Source organism: Osmerus mordax, chromosome 25 (genome assembly GCF_038355195.1).
Source record: "Osmerus mordax isolate fOsmMor3 chromosome 25, fOsmMor3.pri, whole genome shotgun sequence".
NCBI classification, from domain to species: Eukaryota; Metazoa; Chordata; class Actinopteri; order Osmeriformes; family Osmeridae; genus Osmerus; species Osmerus mordax.
Genome location: NC_090074.1, coordinates 7,781,983 through 7,803,597, shown reverse-complemented (window position 1 = coordinate 7,803,597; position 21,615 = coordinate 7,781,983). Strand labels below are relative to the sequence as shown.

The 21,615-nt window shown below is 45.2% G+C and overlaps 1 protein-coding gene across 1 annotated transcript in view; it reads left to right on the top strand.

The window, feature by feature from the left end:
- The first annotated feature begins 3,614 nt into the window (after positions 1 to 3,614).
- The window catches only part of gria1b (glutamate receptor, ionotropic, AMPA 1b), a 56,212-nt gene continuing 38,211 nt past the window's right edge, over positions 3,615 to 21,615 (top strand). The window contains exons 1-3 of the mRNA XM_067228670.1: positions 3,615 to 3,699; positions 3,958 to 4,092; positions 19,166 to 19,405. Coding sequence (XP_067084771.1) covers positions 3,615 to 3,699; positions 3,958 to 4,092; positions 19,166 to 19,405 — 460 coding nt within the window. The remainder of the gene's footprint in view (positions 3,700 to 3,957; positions 4,093 to 19,165; positions 19,406 to 21,615) is intronic.

Here is a 21,615-nt window from a genome sequence, read left to right as displayed (position 1 = left end):
AGCCTGGAGGCCTGGAAGCAGAGTAGCCAAGCGGAGCTCAGTGCTGCTTTGATTGCGCCCTGAGGTAAACTGGAACAATCAATGCGACACTTGGTCTGCGAACCACGCTTCCCAGGAGCTGGTCTGGGATTGTTTCATTATTCATCTGTTTAATATTTAATTCCCCTACAGACCTCTTTACAGCAATGGACGCCACGTTTCAAACGTGTTGTTCCCCGAGACTTGACAAATTACAGCTCATCATGCTGAAAATGGGTCTTGGCTTGTCTGGGCTGTCAGCCCTCCTCCTCCTCTTTAATTCCAACACCAGTCCCTACCCCCAGCCTCAACTTCTGCCTCCCTTCCCCATCCCCAAATACTACCTCCTTTGCCCAGCTTCAACCCGTGTCTCAGCCCCACCCTCTCTCAGCCTCTGTCCTCCCATGAGAGTGGTGTCTTGGTCAACTGGTGGTTAACACGCATATACCAGTGACTCGCGAGGGAGTGAAGGATCGTCAGAGCACACACACACAGCACAGTGAGCCTGTGTCTGGAGTTCAGTTAACTGTGTCCTGAGACTAAAGGAACAATAGAAAAATGCATAGAAAAAGAGATGAAGAGAAAGACAAATGAACAGGGAGAGAGAGAGAGAGAGAGAGAGAGAGAGAGAGAGAGAGAGAGAGAGAGAGAGAGAGAGAGAGAGAGAGAGAGAGAGAGAGAGAGAGAGAAATTCAGTTGGAAAGAAAGAGAACCATGGGAAAGCCCTTAACTGAATGCAAACACACCACACCAACATGTTGCTGTTGAGTAAAAGCAATGTCTTTCTGGTTGAGACTAGTCAGTTCCCAGAGGAGTGGCACATCTTCCCCTCAAAGGCTAAATGGCAAACACGACTGGCCCCACATACTTCCAGGAACATAAGCCGACCATAACCACTCGAGCACTTCGGCCTGCAACACCCTGCCCAGAGAAAGATGGGTCCACACACTCCCATCATGCAGTGCTTCTCCTTCCATGCTCCACAGTGGTGGAATGATCTCCCCACTCAACAACACACCTCTCGGTCCCTGTGATCCTTTTGCTGTGGTCTCAAGACGTCCTTCACCTAGACCTTCGCCCTGGTCCTCAAACCCTCCTGTCCTGCATGTCCTAGATGTTTCCCTGCTCCAACACACCTCAATCAAATGAATGGGTCGTTATCAAGCTCTGCAGAAGCCTGGTAATGACCCATTCATATGAAATCAGGTGTGGCGAAGCAGGGAAACATCTAGAACATACAGGACAGTGGTTCCTGAGGACCAGGATTGAAGGTCACTGACTAGTCCTTAGCCTTGTCTAAGGGCACATACATTAATAATTGTGATCCCTCCAAAGGTGTCCCTGCTGTGCACAATGTATTTGAGATTGTTGTACCACTGTCTGGCAAGAGAGACTGCACCCATGAAATAGTTTGATGTGATTTGATGTTGATTTTGCTGCACTGTATTGAGCAAGCTCATCTGCATGCTCATCATCCTCATCGGGTCGTCCTCATCAGGTCGGGGTCTCGACCTGACTGCGGGTCAGGTCGAGCCTAAGGCACAACTGTGCAATAATCATGCTGTCTAATCAGCATCTTGATATGCTAACAACTGTGAGGTGGATGGATTTTCTCGGCAAAGGAGAAGTGCTCACTAACACAGATTTTGACAGATTTGTGAACAATATTTGAGAGAAATAGGCCTTTTGTGTACATAGAAAAAGTCTCATGAAAAATGGGGGCAAAAACAAAAGTGTTGCGTTTATAATTTTGTTCAGCATATTAGAACCCAAGCATGCAGGAAGTGTAATCTTGATCACCAAAGAGAGCCCCGTTTGAATGCATGTGGAGTGTTAGTGTGGTGGGCCAACACTAACCAACGTCACCAGGCGTGCTGTCCTGGGAATGCTGTGTGTGCACAATGCTGTCATCACTTATTAAACGGCCAGCATCTCTTAACAGTCTTTATGGAAAACGGGGGACTCACAGTAGGGATGCTGCATAACTCATTTATGTGCCCCCCCCCCACCCTTCAAACACAAACACCATGCACACACAACCATAAATGCATAAACACGTACACACACAAACGTATGAATACACAAATACCTGTACACACACACACACATGCATACACACATACCATTAAGTCAGAGTCAGTCCGCGTAAACAGAAGCAGGTGATGATGATGTGGTTAGACATGGTGAGAGCACAGGTTGTACAAGGGCCCTTGGAACAGAGCTCCAGTCTGACAGGACACAGGCAGGAGAGAGCCGCCTTGTCCCTGTGTAAACATGGTACAGTAGGCTGCATGGTATACTTGGTATAATTACATGTGAATGGGAGTGGGAATAGATAATTGTATAGATATACAAATATATAAATATAGTTGTAAAATACTCCATCATCTTTGTCTGAGCACCTACTTTGGTAAAAGGTTCTAATTACCAAAACTGTTATCGTAACTAATTATCATGAGGAAAAAAATCAATCAAACATTCCAAACTTCAAGTTGAGTCTGAGGATATTTTACATATAAACTAAGATAAGGGTCGGTTCTCAAAACACCTGGAGCGAACGTTACTGAAACAATCTGTCTCCGTGATTCCATAATCTATGATCATAGCAGCGCGAGCTGCAGCAGACCGGAGACCGGGGACCGGGGAGCGGGGGATGATGAGGCCAAATGCGCTCGTAATGAGCCTATTATCAGCCCCATCAGGCAGTCACCGAGCACGACCGTTAACTCGCTGCGCGCGAGGAGTCCCGATGCGCCTAGATTAGAGCCCGCGTGAGAGGCTTGAATTCGCGTGCCAGTTCAGATAAAAGCACGCCGTCTTATAGTCAGATTTCTGCCACCGCAGCAAAAAAAAATACTGCGCTAATTACAGCAGCGTCTTGGAGACTAGACTACACATGTAGAAGTTAAGCCGTTAGGACAGGCTTCTCTGTGAGCAGATGCATTGGAGGTGAATGATCTGGGCTACACCTCTGTAGCCTAAATGAAGTTGAAGTTACGATAATGAAACGGTTATTGTAATAATAAACTACTGTGTGTAGTATTGAGACTACTAGGCCTGCCTCCTGTACCGTCATTAAAAAAGTTTGTGTGTGTGTGCCTGCAGGCTATACAAGTACAACGCAGCCCTATCGCATATCTAACTACAATGGCATTATGTCGCATGTAGAAATGTTTCATCCTGAAAAGATGAATCAGTCATTCCCAGTTTATCTATCAACACCGATTAGTCAAACCGCTGCGCTACCTGACAGTGAATGACAGCGCTGACGAGAGAGGCCGAGAGAGCCGTAGTGACCTCCCATTACCACGCTGATATAACCGGAGTTTTTCTCACAGTGTATGTGATGATGTAGGTACGACTCTCTCAGTCGCAGTCGGCGCTTCGATTGGCATGGTTATTACCGCTGGCTCTGCGCGCACAGCAGGGAGAGCGAGAGAGAGCGGCTGAGGCAAAAGCTCCGCATTATCTTTTTAACCTCCATTACAATATGGATACGTTTTGAATCAACCGATACAGGTTTTTTTGGAGGGAATTGGAAACAAACCTGTGGATGGATTTTATTTCTTTGTTTTGTCGCCAATGCTAAAGGAAATATGCAGCAAAGCTTCACCTTGGTGTTTGTCAGTTTCTTGCTCGGATGTTGTCGTGGTACAAGTTTCCCAAGTAATATCAACATAGGTGAGCTTTACGAACACGTAATGACGTCTGTAATCCTCAATATGTAATCCATTATCGTTTACCGACTATCTTGTCGTTATATGAACGGCTGCGTAATGACAACGAAGTGCACTCAAGTTTCACGACTGTCTTGTGTCGTAGGCTGCGTATTGTCTTGTAAAACACATCCCCCACACGTTCCTTGAATCCCAAATGTATGTAAAACCTTGCTCTGTCGGGTTGCATGAAGGAATTACTTTTTTTAAATCTGTTTCGCAGGGGGGTTGTTCCCAACCGGCTCTCACGAATATGAGGTGTTCCGATTCGCCCTCTCGCGCCACCAGGACATCCCCAAGCTGGTACCGCAGGTGGATATGGTTGACACCAGCAGTAGCTTCGCCATGACATATGCCTGTAAGTAGCCTATATCCCTTCACCGGGAACTGGGTAGCAGAGCCCAAATAGTCGAGGGCCCTCATCTTTCTGGACGCCTCGGAAACCCACTTCTAACTTAAACCTAACATAAACAGATCTCTGTCCTGACTGCATTCTCTAGTGTTCGCAGTTCTTCATTCAGTATACCTACACGGCAGACTTAAGCATAGCTGCGTCCTTTCGTGTCTAGCTGTCTCTCCGCGCATAGGCGCGGGGCCGGTGGAGGTGTCAACTCGCTGCGGGCGAGCAACACCAATCTGTTGCTCTGCGATAACGCACGCGGTGTCCGGTGAGCCCTCTTTCACTGACTGGGCTTCGGAAATGAGTTCAGTCATTGTTGCTTGCAGTAGAAGTGAAACCATTTATTTGTTCTGGTTTATTATCTTTTTCCTGTATTTACAATGAAGCAATGCATTTGTGATGCTGATTAACACGAAGCAGTAAAAGGGGCATAGTGTTGATGTTCGCAGTCGTATGCGCTGGCCGAATAGCGAGTTGTGCAAACTCAGTACTTAACATGCTGAACAAGTTCTGTTGGCAGCATCAGCTCATCTCTGCAGAAAGATGCCATGGACCAGTTCCAACGTTTTATCATTTCTGGCGTGCCTTTGTAGCGCTTGTTATTGAAAGCCTTTTGTCACAATTGTTGAAGCGCTAGGCAATACATTTGTAGTCTGCCTCTCTCTCCTGGTCTCCCCAGGGAACCCCCCCCCCCCTCCCTCCCCCCTCTCTCTCCTGATTCAGTCCCCCAGTCTCTCTCTCATCCAGTCCTCCCTCTCACTCTCTCCGTGGTCCATTCCTCTTTCCCATTCTAATATTCTCTCTCTCTCTCTCTCTCTCTCTCTCTCTCTCTCTCTCTCTCTCTCTCTCTCTCTCTCTCTCTCTCTCTCTCTCTCTCTCTCTCTCTCTCTCTCTCTCTCTCTCGCTCTCTCTGTCTTCTCTCTCTCTCACCCCTGGCCCTGCAGTCCTCCCTCTCTCTATCTCTTTCTCCTAACCCAGTCTTTCTCTCTTTCTCTCTCTCTTTCACTCTCTCTCACTCTCTTTCACTCTCTCTTTCTGTCTCTCTCTCTTTCACTCTGTCTCTCTCTCTCTCTCTCTCTCTCTCTCTCACCCCTGGCCCTGCAGTCCTCCCTCTCTCTATCCCTTTCTCCTGACTCTTTCGCTCTCTTTCACTTTGTCTCATTTTCTCTTTCATTCTCTCTCTCTTTCACTCTGTCTCTCTCCCTGTCTCTCTCTGTCTCTGTCTGTCTCTGTCTGTCTCTCTCTGTCTTTATCTGTCTGTCTCCTTGTCCCTCTGTCTCTCTCTTTCTGTCCTGGTGGAGAGAGACAGTCATTCAGCTGTCAGTCAGGACCTGCTGTAACACTGATGGAGCTGAGACCCTCCAGACAGCCTGCATTACTCACCAGCTAGCTTGATTGGCTGGCTGACTGACTGGCAGTCTGGCTAGTTGGCAGGCTGGATGGTAGACTGGCCGCCTCGCTGGCTAACTGGTACCTGGTTACTGTATGGGAGTCAGATGGCTGAGCGGTGAGGAAGTCGGGCTAGTAATCTGAAGGTTGCCAGTTCGATTCCCCGCCGTGCAAAAAATGACGTTGTGTCCTTGGGCAAGGCACTTCACCCTACTTGCTTCGGGGGGAATGTCCCTGTACTTACTGTAAGTCGCTCTGGATAAGAGCGTCTGCTAAATGACTAAATGTAAATGTATACCAGCTCAGAACTGTACTGGTACCAGCTCAGTGCTGTAGTGGTACCAGCTCAGAGCTCAACGCTCTGCCTGGGTATTGACAAGGCTGGAAGCGACGTTCAGCTAGTGTGTGGAACACTTGGTGCTCTACAGTGTATAGGGTCTGTTGATTGGTTGACGCGCCTCAGTGTCAACTTTTTGACACCCAAATCCTTCGCTCCGCCCCTCTAGAGGGAAGGAAAGAGGAGGACCCAGGATGGAACCCTGAAGAGGGCAGGAGAGGGGAGGACTGTAGCTTTAAACTCGACTATGTAGACGGAAATAAATATAGTAAAAAGTAGGGCTGCAACTAACGATTATTTTAATAATCGATTAATCTGTCGATTGTTTTTTTGATTATTCGATTAATCGGATACAAAACCATTGTTCTCTCTCATATATATTTATTGTTATTATTTTCCCACCCCTAAAGATCCCTCAATATTTGGACTACATAGACAACGTCGGTTTCAAAATGTTCGTCTTGGTCCCGATTGCGTTGCTTGTATAGGGATTTACGTTCCGTTGCACGGTTTAGGCAGAAATTTATTTTTTGTGGCGAAAAGTGCTTTGTGTGGCAGAAGGGACCTCAGTGCTAGCCTAACATCACAATGTCAGCACACGTTAGCAACGACACATAGATACGCCGTTCTAGTAAGACAGACAGCTATATCAGCGAGCCCTCAAGCATTACTATCGTAGCAAAAAATCTAGGAAAGTTCGGCGTCATGGAGCCAACAAGTTAAATGCTTATTTAGCACTAGCGTTGCTACCTGCATATACCTACAGCTGGCAGCTGTGCTCCATTTTGCCTAGACCCGGTACATTGTAGAGCTAGCTAACTACTACACTTCTGTTGTGTGGGAATTGCAGCAGCTAACCAGTCGAAGGGCGTACAAAAATACAGGAGCACATCTCACAATTTACCCAGAAATGTTTACAATTTCCCCAGAAATTGTACCTTCTCTAGTTTAGTGTGAAATGCTCCCACACCTTGGATGACTTTGGTCGTACTGATTTCTCTGCCTCTGCCATGTGTTTCAGAACAAAGTTATGGGTCTCTCCGATGGGCTGTCCTTTACCTCCGCTCCGCTCCTCTTTTACTTAAACATAACTTAAACATCTCCGCGACTTAATGAGTGGCGTAATAGTCGCACGACACAACAAATCAATAATGAAATTCGTTGCCAACGCTTTTAATAATTGAATTCGATCGATTCATTGTTGCAGCCCTAGTCAAAAGACCGTATGGAGAAAATCTTGCCATCCACCACAGTGAACTGAATTAGCCAAAGCTGGCCCCATGTCGATGTCCACAAGCAACACGTTCAAAATACGCAAAGGTTCTTGGGGAATCGGTCAGTGTGTCTCATCCTTCAAATGTTGATCCTGGTGGTGAGGGAGGAGGTGGTCCTGACCAGCGACCTGGCCACAGTCAAGCCAGCAGAGGGCGCTGCTGAGGCTGGGAGGGGGAATGGGACAACAGGAAGTGAGACGTTGATGAGTAAGAAGGGAGTGAATCACATGGAGAAACGAGTGGGAGACGGAGAGAATGAGAGAGAGAGATCGAGAGGGAGGGAGGGAGAGATGGAGAGAGAACGAGAGGGAGGGAGAGTTAGAGACGAGAAAAATAAATGGAGAGAAAGAAATTAAGAGAGAGAGAAAGAGAGAAGGAAAGAGAGAGTAAGAAAAAGAGAGGTAGATGGGTAGAGAGAGAAAGAGAAGGGAAATTATTTTAAAAAAGGCATCAAGAAAGAGAGGAATTGGGAAGAAAGAGAGAGTTGTCACTGAGCTGTCTATAATTAGTCTTGAGTGAACATTCCCTGTGATTTGTTGTGGAGTCTTTCACGGTATCCCTGGAAAGTGACCGTGGATGTGCACTTCCTGTCAGCAGATCTGCACTTCCTGTCAGCCTGCTCCCATGCTGTCACCCCCCCCCCCTGGAAAGCAACCAGCCAGTAAAGCTTGAAAGCTTGACTCGACAAGTAATAACAATCACCCACCAATCAATTAGCCAGTTATTATCAGTAACTGCCAGACAATAAACAACCAACCAGTAAACAATCAGAGTGTAAACAACCAGGCTTTAAAAAAAAAGCTGGTACACAATCAGCCGGTAAGCCAGCATGCCACTGGAGCCAGCAGGCAGTATGAGTCAGTGTGCTTCCAGGCTGGACAGTCTTCCAGGGCTGGCTGGGAGTTCCAGTCCCCGGTGTTTGATTCCCAGTCCGACATGGCCCGCAACTGGTTGATGCTTTCTACGTCTGTGCCAAAGTCCCTCCTTATCAGCGATGGACAGATTGTATCCGAGTTCTCGGATGTTTACTGGAAGGAAAACGGCACCGTGGAACACAGTGGTACTAACAGGGGACAGCGTCACTGGCTGGCTGGCTGGCTGGCTGGTTTATTGACTGGCAGGATGGTTGACTGGCTGGTTGAGTGGTTGGCTGATTGACTGTCTGGATGGCTGGTTGACTAGCAGGTTGGTTTACTGGAAGGCTGGTTTTCTGGCTGGTTGAGTGGATGGCTGGTTGACTGGCTGGCTGGTTAGTAGAGCAGCCAAAGCTGTGTGGCATTACAGTACGCAGGTAAGCGTTCACATGCTTGTTTAAGCAGCTATTCCTGATTGATTAGACATAATTGGATATGTGAAGTTTTGTTTGCATGTGTGGAGATGGGGATTGGTACTGTATAATTCAGTTTGTGTGTGTTTGAGTTTGTGTCTGCTATGGGTACATGTATGTGATTGGTAAATAACTGTATGTGTGTTCCTGTGTATGTGTGTGCATTTTGCGGCATGCGCAAGTGTGTGTCCGTGCATGTGTATGTGAGTCTGTGTTTGTGTGTGTGTAAGTGTATGTGTGTTAGCACAGGGCAACACCTCTGAGAACTCCTTTTGAATCTATTATTCATCCTATCATTACTGGAGTGATTAGACTGTTGTCGAAGAGCTGCTGTTAACTGGGGTCTGCTCTGTGCTAGCAGCTTTTGTTAAAAAGCCATTTATGTGAGATGAGAGTGACAGTGTGTGGGTGTATGTGTGTGTGTGTGTGTTTATGCTTGTGGATCCGCATGAGTGTGTACATGTGTATGTACGTGCCAGCCTCTGTGTGTGTGTCTGAGAGAGTGTGTGTGTGTGTGTGTGATGACAGAGCATCAGGGGGTAGGCACTCTCCAGAGTCAGGGCAGAGTAAAGCTACAGATTAGCATATCAAGGCTGTATCTGCAGTTCAGGTGACAGAACCACAACACAAGCTGGGTGGGTATTGGGTGCGTACTGTAGGATGTATGTGTGTAGTGTGGATAGTGTGTGTGTGTGTAGTGGATAGTGTGTGTGGAGTGTGGGTAGTGTGGAAAGTGTGTGTGGGGGTAGTGTGGGTAGTGTGTGTGTGTGTGTGTGTGTGTGTGTGTGTGTGTGTGTGTGTGTGGAAACAACAGTGGAGGTAATCAGTCACAATAACACACTGAGATACTGTGATCTCTGGATTATTTTCTCAGTATACTGTGTTCATTACTGCAAAATAACTTGTTGTTTAGGATATTTCAAAATAACTTGTTGTTTAGGATAGTACAAAATAGGTTCCAAAAACCAGGTTCCCTCATCATTCCACTTCAGTGCTCACACTCTCACGAGTACTAATCACTGTCACCTGTTCCTCATCAGCAATCACCACCAGTACTTCAGCACACTCCTCAGTTACTTGTTGTCTATCATTGAACATGGTAAAGGACTCCTTACCTGCTTGACTTATGCTGGGTACACACTAAGATTTGTAAAAATCTTTTCAGATTTTCAAAATGTGAGAGACCGCACACGAGAAAAAAAAAAAAAACTAAATTCAACCGTTTTGCTCCTATAGTGTGTGGTATTTGTCCTCGAGGTTCCCCCCACACATCAGGATTTCTGATCCGTGATCGGGGCGGCTCCGACGTTCTTCCGAGCAAGTTCGGTCACTCTTAACACACCTCACTACAAGGGAAAATCAGCTAAAATAATCTGTAGATTATCGGGACATTACCTAGGATTGTTGGGACATTACCTAGGTTTGTTGGAAGGGGGAAATCAGCCCAAAATCAGCCCGATTATCTTCTGGTGTGTAGACAGCATTAAACAGTTTAGCATCATAAGCTTAATTCTTCTGTTTCCCACGTTTCTCTCCAGCGTTCTCCTCATCTTCGTGCCGGTGCCTTGTCCAATAAACTACCAGTCTCACCAGTCATCTGTCTTTGGGTCTGGTTTATCCAGACTACTGCTCACACAGATACCTTGTTGGAGTCACGTATGTCTCCATTATTGTAAATGTGTGTTGTAATTTCTTGATTTCAAATTCTAGGAAAATGTCCTGATATTATATTGAATGACTTAACCCTTGTGCTGCCTTCGAGTCACATGACCCAAAGGTTCATAACGAACCATCGTTGTGTTTACCCAATTTTACCCAATACAAAAACAAATAAAAATAATTTTCTTTTAACCGTCGCAATGTGGGGGGTCTGAGACAGCCGAACGGTCTGCAGAAAATGCTTCACTTAGTTTTTGTATGCGGTAAAGTTGTCGCAATACGATGGTGGGTCACAATGACTGATGGGTCAGAATGACCCGAAGATAACACAAGGGTTAAGCAGTGCACTGCTGCCTGCAATTCCAGAGAGCAATTTTAACCCATTTCATTTCTAACGTGGTCAGGACCACAGGCCTTTTTGGATTCAAAGGAAATGGATCGTTGCCAACTCTCCCTTGGTGATTGGGATATCAAGTGTGTTTTGGTTGTTTCTATTTGTGTCAGTAGTTTGATTGTTAGAATTAGACTTTGGTTCATATCTTCTGGTGTATTTGTAGAGGTTTTCAAAATGATAATTTTTCCCAGTCTTGGTTTTGGTCCAATGAGTGTTTGGTACATAGCTGAGCTTTTTCCTTTTAATATTTGTTCGAAGATTTCTCAGTACCTCAAACACAGGGCAAGGTTTTCTGGCTGGCAATGTTTCAAGTTTGAATATTCTGAAAATTTAGTTCCTTTCTAATGTTTTTGTACCCATAATCAAACATTCTGAAGGCCAACTTATTTTGCAGATTGTGAAAGATCCAGTTCATATTACTGACAGCCATATAATTTTTTATCACAAAAACATTACATTTTGTTGATCATTTAATCGTTGAATTTTGGGCCTTTGTGAATGTGTGAAGGCAAACACTATCTGTGTCCCATCTGTAGGTTTTGTACGTTTCTACAGCTTAGAGGGCTCACAAAGTATGTTTCTATTGCAATCAGACATTTTCAGACTGATTTGATCCAAGATCAGTTCTCTCGTCTCTTTGTTTGTCTTATCATAATATCCCTGACGGTATAGCTAGTCAGCCATTTCATAATGTCTGTTAAGGTTCCGATAGCAATCAAATTATTTTAAAGTATTTGTTTCCCAATGTTGTTCCAAACAGGACTTTGAACTTTTCTGTTGAAATTTGGTTCATTCTGCCTGGTGTTAGTTATCAGTGCTGGACTGAGAGGGATGTGTGCTGGGTGGTAACTGGTTTGTCAGTCTCAGGACCAGCTGACACACGTGGCTCTTCTCAGGGTTAATGTCATTTAAACGTTGAATTGAAGAGTTTCTATGGGGTTTGATCTGAAATTGATGTAAAACTTTAGTGATCTTTTCTGGATGCTTAACATTAATGGAAATTGAGATAATTTAGCACAACATGCATTTGTGGGTGTTTTTCTTTGGATATTGAGTCAATTTCAGCAGAGATCAGCATGGAGAATGTATATTGAGTGCTAATTCCATCTTCTATAGTTATGGTGGCTGAGTGGACTCCATATCTCACTTGGATAAAGATGGCTTGATACTGTCACATATTTTGCACAAAATCTTAATCGGAATGGTTATTTTTAGACTTTCTGTTTAATTGCATAGAATGCTCGACAATCTTATGTTCTATTGATGCATTCACTAATCAGAGATTGTCATTTGTAGACCTAAGTATGTGCAACTCATTGTGTGTTCCACAGTTGTGTTTCCTAGCATAAATATGTGCATAAATTAGTCTAGCATGGCCTGATTTGGGCAGGATTGTTAATGTAGATTAGTAAATGCAGATGCTGCTGTAGCCCTTCTTTGTAAGTGACAGCAGAACTATATCATCTGGGTAGCACAAGGATTGAGCTTGTGTGTCATGGAGAGGGAGGCCATGTGCTGTTGATTGTTCAAGGTTCTTTGCTAGTTAGTTACTGTAGTACACATTTTAAAGAGTGAGGTTTAACATTTTATTAATGGCAACCCTGGCGGATAGCCCTTTTTTGAGAGAAGAGATTTGATGATAATGTTGTATTTTTTACCTGAATACATAGATGACATTTGTTCCTGTCTTCCCTCCAATACCACATTGAAGAGTGGTATTGCTTACCACATAGTTCTTCATGCCAATTGGAATCAAAAGCTTTTCTGAAGTCCACAAAAAAAGTAAAATGTTTGTTTATGGTGGACACTACAAAATTACTTGTCGTTTAGGATAGTACAACGTAACTTGTTGTTTAGGATAGTACAACATAGCTTATTGTTTAAGATAGTACACAATAACTTATTGTTTAAGATAGTACAAAATCACTTCCCCAGAATAATGCTGTCACGCCAACACCAAGGCTGTGTCTACTACCGCGCACTTTACTAAGTACACTGCAATACAGTGCACTGCAATACAGTGCACTTACATCTGTAGTGCACTCCGTCGCTGAGTAGTGCTGTCTCAAATGGAACACTTAAGTTAACCACTTGGCGGGAAGTGACGGACCCAATCTGATTGTGACACCAGCGAATCTAAAGCGAATCTGCTCGCGAGTCATTTCATCCGCCATTATTTTAGAAATGAAATGAAAAGCTGCCGAAAGGGCTCCTCCTCTTCCGCTACGTAGCCAATATGGCGCCCGTTTAGGGCGAGTAGTGTCCATCGTTGTACACTGCATTTTTTGACCGTTTGCAGTGCGTCATCCGGATACTTTCAGTGCACAGAATTCTGCTGGTTCTGTCAGTGTAAGCGCCCTAAGCACTGAAAGTCAGTGCTCGAAGTGCACAGTAGTAGACACAGCCCAGGTTCCCTAGTCATTCCAGTGCTCACACTCTCCCGAGTACTAATCACTGTCACCTGTTCCTCATCAGCAATCACCACCAGTACTTCAGCACACACCTCAGTTACTCGTCGTAGCCTTGAACATGATAAAGGACTCCTTACCTGCTCGACTTAAACAGTTTAGCATCATAAGCTTAATTATTCTGTCTCTCATGTCTTTGGGTCTGGTTTATCCAGAATACTGCTCACACAGATACCTTGTTGGGAGTCATGTATGTCTCCACTATTGTACATGTGTGGTAATTTCTTGATTTAAAAGGAACATTTTCTATATATTATATTGAATGACTTAAGCAGTGCACTGCTGCCTGCAATTTGCCAAAACAGAACTCCTCATCATCCCGTCCAAACCCTCAATCTCCCACGATCTCTCCATCACCCTGGGATCGGCGACGGTGACCCCTTCATCTTCTGCCAGGAACCTCGGGGTGACCATGGATGACAAGCTCTCCCTCACAGCCCACATTGCTGCGGTCTCCCGGTCGTGTAGTTTCACCCTCTACAACATCCGGAAGATCAGGAGATACCTGTGTGAGCATTCCACCCAGCTGCTAGTCTAAGCACTTGTCATCTCAAAGTTGGACTACTGCAACTCGCTGCTCGCCGGTCTCCCAGCATGCGCAACCCGCCCTCTCCAAAGGATTAAGAACGCGCCGGCCCGTCTGGTCTTCAATCTAGCCAGATGCTCCCATGTTACCCCGCTCCTCATCTCCCTCCACTGGCTTCCCATCATGGCCCGTATCAGATTCAAGACTCTGGTACTGACCTTCCGAGCGGTGAACGGGACTGCACCCGACTACATCAAGTCTCTCCTCCAGCCTTACACCCCCCCCCCCCCCCCCCCCCGCCACCTACGGTCTTCTTCTGACAACCGTCTGGTGGTCCCACCGCTCAAGAGCGCCCGGTCCCAACACAAGCTCTTCTCCTGTCTGGCCCCCCAATGGTGGAATCAACTCCTCGCCTCCATCAGGGACACTGACTGTCTCCCCACCTTCAAGAAAAGGCTCAAGACGCTCTTGTTCCGGGAGTACAACGGCACTTAGGAATGCTTGGCTGGACCTGATGTTGGTTTCCTCCAGGATCACAAGGACTCGTATTGAGAGACTTGTTGCTCTTGTTTGTTAGTTGTAACGGTTTCACATTCTTGTACTCGCTGTGATATAGCCCCAAACATTGCTCGCAATGTTTGGGGCTATATCGTTGTTATGATCAGTGACCTATGCTCTTTTGTAAAGCTCTCTCTTGGAAGTCACTTTGGATAAAAGTGTTTGCTAAATGTAAATGTAAATTCCTAGAGCTATTTTAACCCAGTTAATTTCTAATATGGTCAGGACCCCAGGCCAGGATTTGGAAAGCAAGTAGGTTTTGGTTGTTTTCAGTGGTTGTTTCTAATGGTTTTAATTAGTCTGTTGTTATAAAAATGTTTTTATAGATTTTGATTCATAATCTCATACATTTTCGAAATGTTTCTTCCAGATTTCCCCAATTTTAGATGAAACTACTGCTCTCAATGATCTTTTGTTATTCCACATATCTCAAAATTGGTTTTGGCCAGTGTTGTATTTCATTAAGTGTTTGGCACATAGTATTTAGTTTTTTCTTTTTAATATTTTGTTTAGATTGTTTGAGGATTGCAGTACCTCAAATGCAGGACATGGAGTTGTCTCCAGGTTAAAGTTAATATCTTGTGTTTTCTTTTTATTGGGTTTATTTTAACTTTCAGAATTTCTTTTGCAGCACTGTGAAAGATCCTGTTCATATCACTGACAGCCATCTCAACACCATCACAAATGTCAAAACAAAACGTTGAATTCAGGGCCATTGTGAATTTTGTCACTAGCTGTGTCCCATTGGAGGTTTGGTTAAGTTTGCATAGTTTCCAGCTCAGATGGCTCACACGGTATGCTTTTATCTCTGTTTTCATAACCACATTGGTGGTCCGAGAGTAGGGTTTGCTGCCTGACAGTGAGTGCATTGAAAGTGGAGGGGGTCCATGTCAGTGGCTGCATAGTCAAGGACACTGCATCCAAGTTCTAATCATGTGAATCCCCTTAAGGAGTCCCCTCTGATCTTACCATTTACTAAGTAGAGGCCTGGGCTTCGAAAGAGATGAACTTCCTCCCACTATTATTTATCGCTTATTCAAGACTATTCCTCTGAATGATGGTTAAGGGTGTTCAAAGGATTAAGGCCAAACACATGGGTGTTGCTATTTGGGTCTCAATGGTCAGATTCTGAGAGAGATCTTCAGAGAGATCCTGTCTCTCTGTCTTTGTCTGTCCCTCTGTCTTTCTGTCTCCTTCTCTGTCTCTCTCTGTCTCTCACTCTTTGTCTGTTTGTCTGCCTGATTCTCTCTTTCTCAGCTCGGAGAACCCGCAGCCTCTTCTTTCCCTCATCTCTTTATCCCTCCTATCTCCTGGCTTCCTCCATCCTCTGGTCCCCCCCCTCTCTTCCCCCTCCTGGGGGAGCAGTCAGACAGAACACCCTGGCCACCCCCAGGCAGGAAGGGAAGTTGTCCAATTAGACTGTGTTTGTTGTCTCCTCTTCTCAAGATGAAGACATCCAGATGAAGGAACAGGAGGACAACAGATGTACGATCCTCCATCCTCTCAGATGTATCTCTGTCTGCGGCTCAGTCTTTTTCATCTCCAACTTGTCAAGATGTTCCTCCACTTCAGACAGGCGCTGTTTGTTAATCGCTCCTCCCAGATGCACACACACACTGACACCTGTCCTTAACATCACATAATCAGCTGTGGTTCCCTGGGAAAGGACCCGGTCAGATTGTGAGGGGTGAATGCAGTAGAAGTCTGCATCGGTTACTCTGTAATCCTTGTAGTGCATTGACAGACAGAAGCAGCTAATATCTCCCAGTCAGGTAGATAGAATCAAGGCTTCGATCTGCTGGTAGTGTCAGTGACATCTTCCTGCTGTGAGGAGTTGATTGGCTGCTGTGGTCCCTGCGTCCGCTGGATTTATTTGTCGTGGTATCTGAGATCCTTCCTCCTCACTCTGCTCCTCTTCCTCCTCCTCAGCATCATCATTCTCTTCCTTTCCCAGGTCTGTCTAGAGAGCCTCCCACACCTGTCTCTCTCTGCCTCACCCGTCTGCATGCCTCTGCTGGGGTGGAGAGAGACCAGCAGAGAAAAAGAGGGGAAGACCAGCAGAGAGACAGGGGCAGAGAGAGAAAGAGGGAGAGACAGAGAGACAACAGCAAAGACAGGGAGATAGACCAGCAGAGACAGAGAGGGAGACAGAGACAAGCAGAGAGAGAGAGGTGGACAAAGAGTTTTAACACCTTTATTTGTCCTTTTACGGGTTATCTGAACATTACACTATACTATGCACACACAGAGGACAATAACAAATCAACAATAAAACCAAAACCAACACCAAAAAACACACTTACCAGACCACAGGCACTACAAACAAATTGACATAAGCAGAAAAAATAAATAAAACCATGCCTAGCTCAAGACAGCTGCAAAACAAGTTCTTCCTCCTCTAGGTAAGAGTGCACTCTCCCACTCCCAAATATTCCAGCCTTATCCTAGCCTTCACCAGTGATGTAAACACAACAATAAAATGTTGCGCTACCCCAGTGTCTACCCTACATTTTATACTGCCTTAGAACTGTCAACTTGGCCTGTCCCAACTGAAGATTTACAAGATTACACTTAGCTCACTCTGTTTTCCGGTAGGGAGAATAAACCCTGAGATACTTAAAACATCTCCCACAGCCTGGAGCAGCTCATCTAATAAAAATTTAAAAAACGGTATACTCAGTCTGTCACATTACTTGAAGCAATGGAAAATTGTTTCCCTGGACTCACAAAAAGAACAAGTGCTCTCAGTTTGTGGATCGATTACCGAAACAAAAGCATTTACTGCCACAATCCCATAGATAGATAGATAGATAGATTGATAGATAGATAGATAGATAGATAGACAGATAGATAGACAGATAGATACTTTATTGATCCCTCAGAGGGAAAATGGTATGTTATAGCAGCATGTACAGGGATAATGCAACATCCGCCATGCAACATCCGCCACTGTAAGTACCCCACCCACTTGGTCAACGGTGGTTTATGCAGTGCTCTCCAGGCTGGTCACTCCTCTGTTTGCAACCCCAGCGTGGCCCTCCATGGGGTGTCAACTCTGCCTTGACTGGTCGGTATGTATTATTTGCCCCATCACCTCCCTTAGTCTGTTTGCCAGTGCATTGGATAGGATTTTGTAATCAGTGCAAAGCAGTGCCACAGGTCTCCATTTCTTTCTCTGGGGTCCCCCTTTTTTGGCAACAATGTTAGGACGGCCCTCCTGCAGCTCAAGGGTAACACCCCGCTGTTCAGACTGTCATTTGTGACCTCAAGCATGTCTTCGCCCACTTGTGTCCAAAAAGACTTATAGAAGCCTACAGGGAGTCCATCCATCCCAGGAGCCCTGCCACTCTGCATGCCCTGCAGTGCATGTAACAGTTCCTGTGCAGTCAGAGGGCGTGCAAGATGCACATTTGCCTCTGCAGACACATGAGGAATTCTGTCATAGAACCACCTTGACTCCTCAGAGTTGTCTCGGCTCACTAGCATACAGATCATCAGTGTAGAACTCTGCAGCCCTTTTCCGTATTTCAGGAAAAGTCTTGAGCCCCTGACCTTCAGCCGAGCGAAGACTATATGCATGATACTGCTTTGGCAATTTTTTTCCTACAAACCAAAGAAGAACTTTGAAGGGGCATCCATTTTAGAGATATTCTGAAATTTAGATCTCACCTCTGCTCGAATACCCAGCAGGTCTATCAATGTTGCCTCTTTAGCTTTGAGCACCTGAATGTGGCTTCTTTGTCCTTTTTTGTCAGCAAGAGCTTGGAATTCAACGATATCCGTCTCTAGAGCTTTAATCGATTAGGATATCTCTCTAGTTACATTGAAAGTGTACTGAGTACAGAATTGCTGGGCTTGGATCACCATTGCTAAAGACGTGTAAACCGTAACTTCTGACACCTCCACTTCTGTCGAAAATAACAAAAACACTTCCTAAAATGTAATTATTATTATTAAATGTAAATTTAGTAAAGAGATGTTAAAATGCCAAGCTAAGCACTTCTTGGTTTTACAGAGTTAATGAAAACAACCTCTGTGACCAGGCTGTGATCTGAGAACACCACTGGACACGTGACTTGTGCTTGCCCAGTGCTGAGACCAGCTGTTGTCCCTACAGCAGTATAGTTAGCAGCTCTGTGCTCTTTATAAATAAACACCCTGTCAGAGCCAGGCAGACACCCGGGCTGACGTGGTGTGTGTGTCTCTGTGTGTGTGTGAGTGATGTGTGTCTGTGTGTGTGTGTGTGTATGTGAGTAGTGTGTCGCCTGTGACTCTGGCAGATTGTGAGTCTGTTCTGGGGAGAATATGGTGATGATGAGGTGTGACAGAAACCTTGTTAGCATGGTGGAGGAATTAGCCATGAGGCTGGGCACACACAAACGCACGCACACACTCACACACACACACACTCTTTCACACACAAACACTCACTCACTACACTCTCACACATTCACATGTGCACACACTCACACACACACACACACACACACACACACACTTACACACAGGGACAAACAGGACCTCTCATCAGCTCTTGGTATCAAGTGTAACATGGTGTCTGACCTCCACCAGTGTTTTGCTGCTTTGGGCCATAAAGGAACAATTCACCCCAAAAAATTTTTTTTGTCAGATGTTGTTTAGAGACCAGAGTATAGAAAATCCCCTCCCCACCTCTGCTCTCCCTTCCACTCCCCTTCCCTCTGCCCTCTCTCCTCCCTTCCTCAACTCTCCTCCTCTGGCCTCCTCTTCTCCCTATGTACAACTCTCCTCTCCTCCTCCATCTCCAGAAGGAGCATCATGAAGGATAACAAGCTAACAAAGTGACCAGCAGGGAGATGCAACAGAGATGGACAGACAAGTGCAGATAGAGAGAGAGAAGAAAAAGACGAACCAGATGAAAGAGAGCAGCAGATGGAGGCAGCTGTCTGAAATGAAATCACACCCTCTTCTCCATGGGACATTCTCTATTCTTTCTCATTTGTTGTTGTTATTTTGGTAATAATCTTCGCACATTCAAAAAAAAAAAATCTCTGAAACTCACTAACCTCTCCTCCCCCTGTCCCCCTCCTCTTCCTCTTCTTTCTCCTCCTCTCCTCCAGTCTGTTCTCAGTTCTCCAAAGGCGTGTACGCCATCATGGGTCTGTATGACAGGAAGACCATGAACATGCTGATGTCGTTCTGCGGGGCGCTGCACGTGTGTTTTGTCACGCCCTCCTTCCCCATCGACACCAACAACCAGTTTGTGATACAGCTTCGACCAGAACTGCAAGAGCCTCTCCTGGCTCTGGTCCAGCACTATCAGTGGACCCGCTTCACCTACATGTACAGCTCCGACTCAGGTGAGACACACAGAGAGAGACTCTACTCTTCTCTCTACCCACTCTCACTCTCCCTTCCTCTCCCTTCCTCTCCCTCCCCTCCCCTCCCCCTCATGATATATGTACAGAATGTGTGTCCTGTGTGTACAGTATCCCTGCATTATATATGTGCACTCTTCAAGTCTGCCTCAGGTAACAGAGTAAATCTACTATGTACAAATACACACACACACACATATGAGCACACATTTACACACACAAACACCTGAAATTGTGTTGCCAAGGTTTCATAGTGCCGTGTTAGCAGGTTGTGATGAGATCTGTGTGTCACCCTGGATAAATGATAAGCGGTTGTTGATGAACCATCACTTCCACAGGCCTGTATCAAAATGTTGCACATAAACATAATGTGTGTGTGTGTGCATGTGTGTGTTTGCATGTGTATGTGCACATGTGTATGTATTACTCATGCTTGGTTAGCGGCAGTGGTGAAATGTTGCCCCATGGCACTCATATTCTCATACTGGAATGTGTGTTAGTGGCCATTTTGTGCTTGGCCGGGCATATTGCACCATACGGTGTGTCTGTGTCCTATGGGAGATAGGCTGAGACCCTGGTGGGCTTGTTATCACTCAGTCTGCATTAAGCATGGATGCTCAGAGTATTGGAACGTCACACACATACACACACATACACTTACACACACATACACACATACAGATGTATAAGAATATGTCAGTATCTAGTTCATCATATAGATAGTGTGTGTGTGTGAGTGTGCATGTGTGTAGAAGGAGGAGGAGTATAATGACAGAACGTTCTGTCTGATTTGTCTTCATGTAGTACGACAAACGTGTTTCCTGATGGCACACTCAGCTGGCTGTAATTGGTTCAGACCGAGTTTGTATTTCCTGGTCTTCTGCTGCTATGGACAAACGTTGAGGTCGATGACCTCATCATGATACGTCTAAAGTGAATGCATGCTGCCTACTGGTTGGCCCAGGCTTGTTGCCTGGATACAGCCCCATGGCACAGTCTGCAGCTGTTAGCTGCTCTAACTCTTTTAGGAAACAACTCGTGAGTGCGTGTGCATGTGCGTGGTGTGCATGGTGGAGCAGGTGTGACGGAAGGTTGAGGATAGCGACAGCAGACAGGATCCAGGGAGATGGGTCTCCTTGCCAATCATCATGTCCGTCTCACTGACTTATCTCTGCAGCGTTTCCATCCTCCAGCCTATCTCTGTCAGAATCAGAATCAGAATGGGTTTTTATTCGCCATGAAAGTTTGCACAGACAAGGAATGTGCTTTGGCAGGAAGGTGCAAACATTAAACATATAGGAATCTAAAATTTAAATATGATAAACTATATGATAAACTATACAATAAAATATAAAATAAATTATAAGTTGCAGTAATTTACAATATAAAAATAAATAAAATACAAATATTACAAAAAATACTCTTTGTCTCTCTCGCTCTCCCTCTCTCTTCTATCTATCTATCTATCTATCTATCTATCATCTGTCTATCTGTCTGTCTGCTTATCTGTCTGTCTGTGCTGGGAAAAAGAGTGTTGTCATCTAAATGACCTAATACTGTACATAAACTAGGATGTGTTAGCATGTGTATTTAACAGTTGTATCTAGACATGGTTACATAAGCAGCAAGTTAACCATGGTTTAAACTAGACACAGTAGCAGGTTAACCATGGTTTAAACTAGACCCAGAAGCAGATTAACCATGGTTTAAACTAGACACAGTAGCAGGTTAACCATTGTTTAACACTAGACCCAGAAGCCAGTTAACCATGGTTTAAACTAGACCCAGAAGCAGATTAACCATGGTTTAAACTAGACACAGTAGCAGGTTAACCATGGTTTAACACTAGACCCAGAAGCCAGTTAACCATGGTTTAAGCCCAACAGCAGGCTATCCTCAGTCTCTACATGCTGGAGTCTCTTTCCATGCTGCTACAGTATTTTTAGCAAATGATATGCACCACTAATGTTTATGCAAATCAGATTGAGAGGGAAGGAGATTAGTGTCTATATTTATAATTTCTTCCCAGACCTGGGTGTCACTTCCCTCTCCTGCTCAGGAGAGCAGCGGCTGTTCTGAGGAGATTAAAACGGTGCTGCTGGCGTCTGCTGCAAGCGGATCACACACTCAACATACTCATAACTCAACACACTCATAACTCAACACACTCAACATTCTCATAACTCAACACG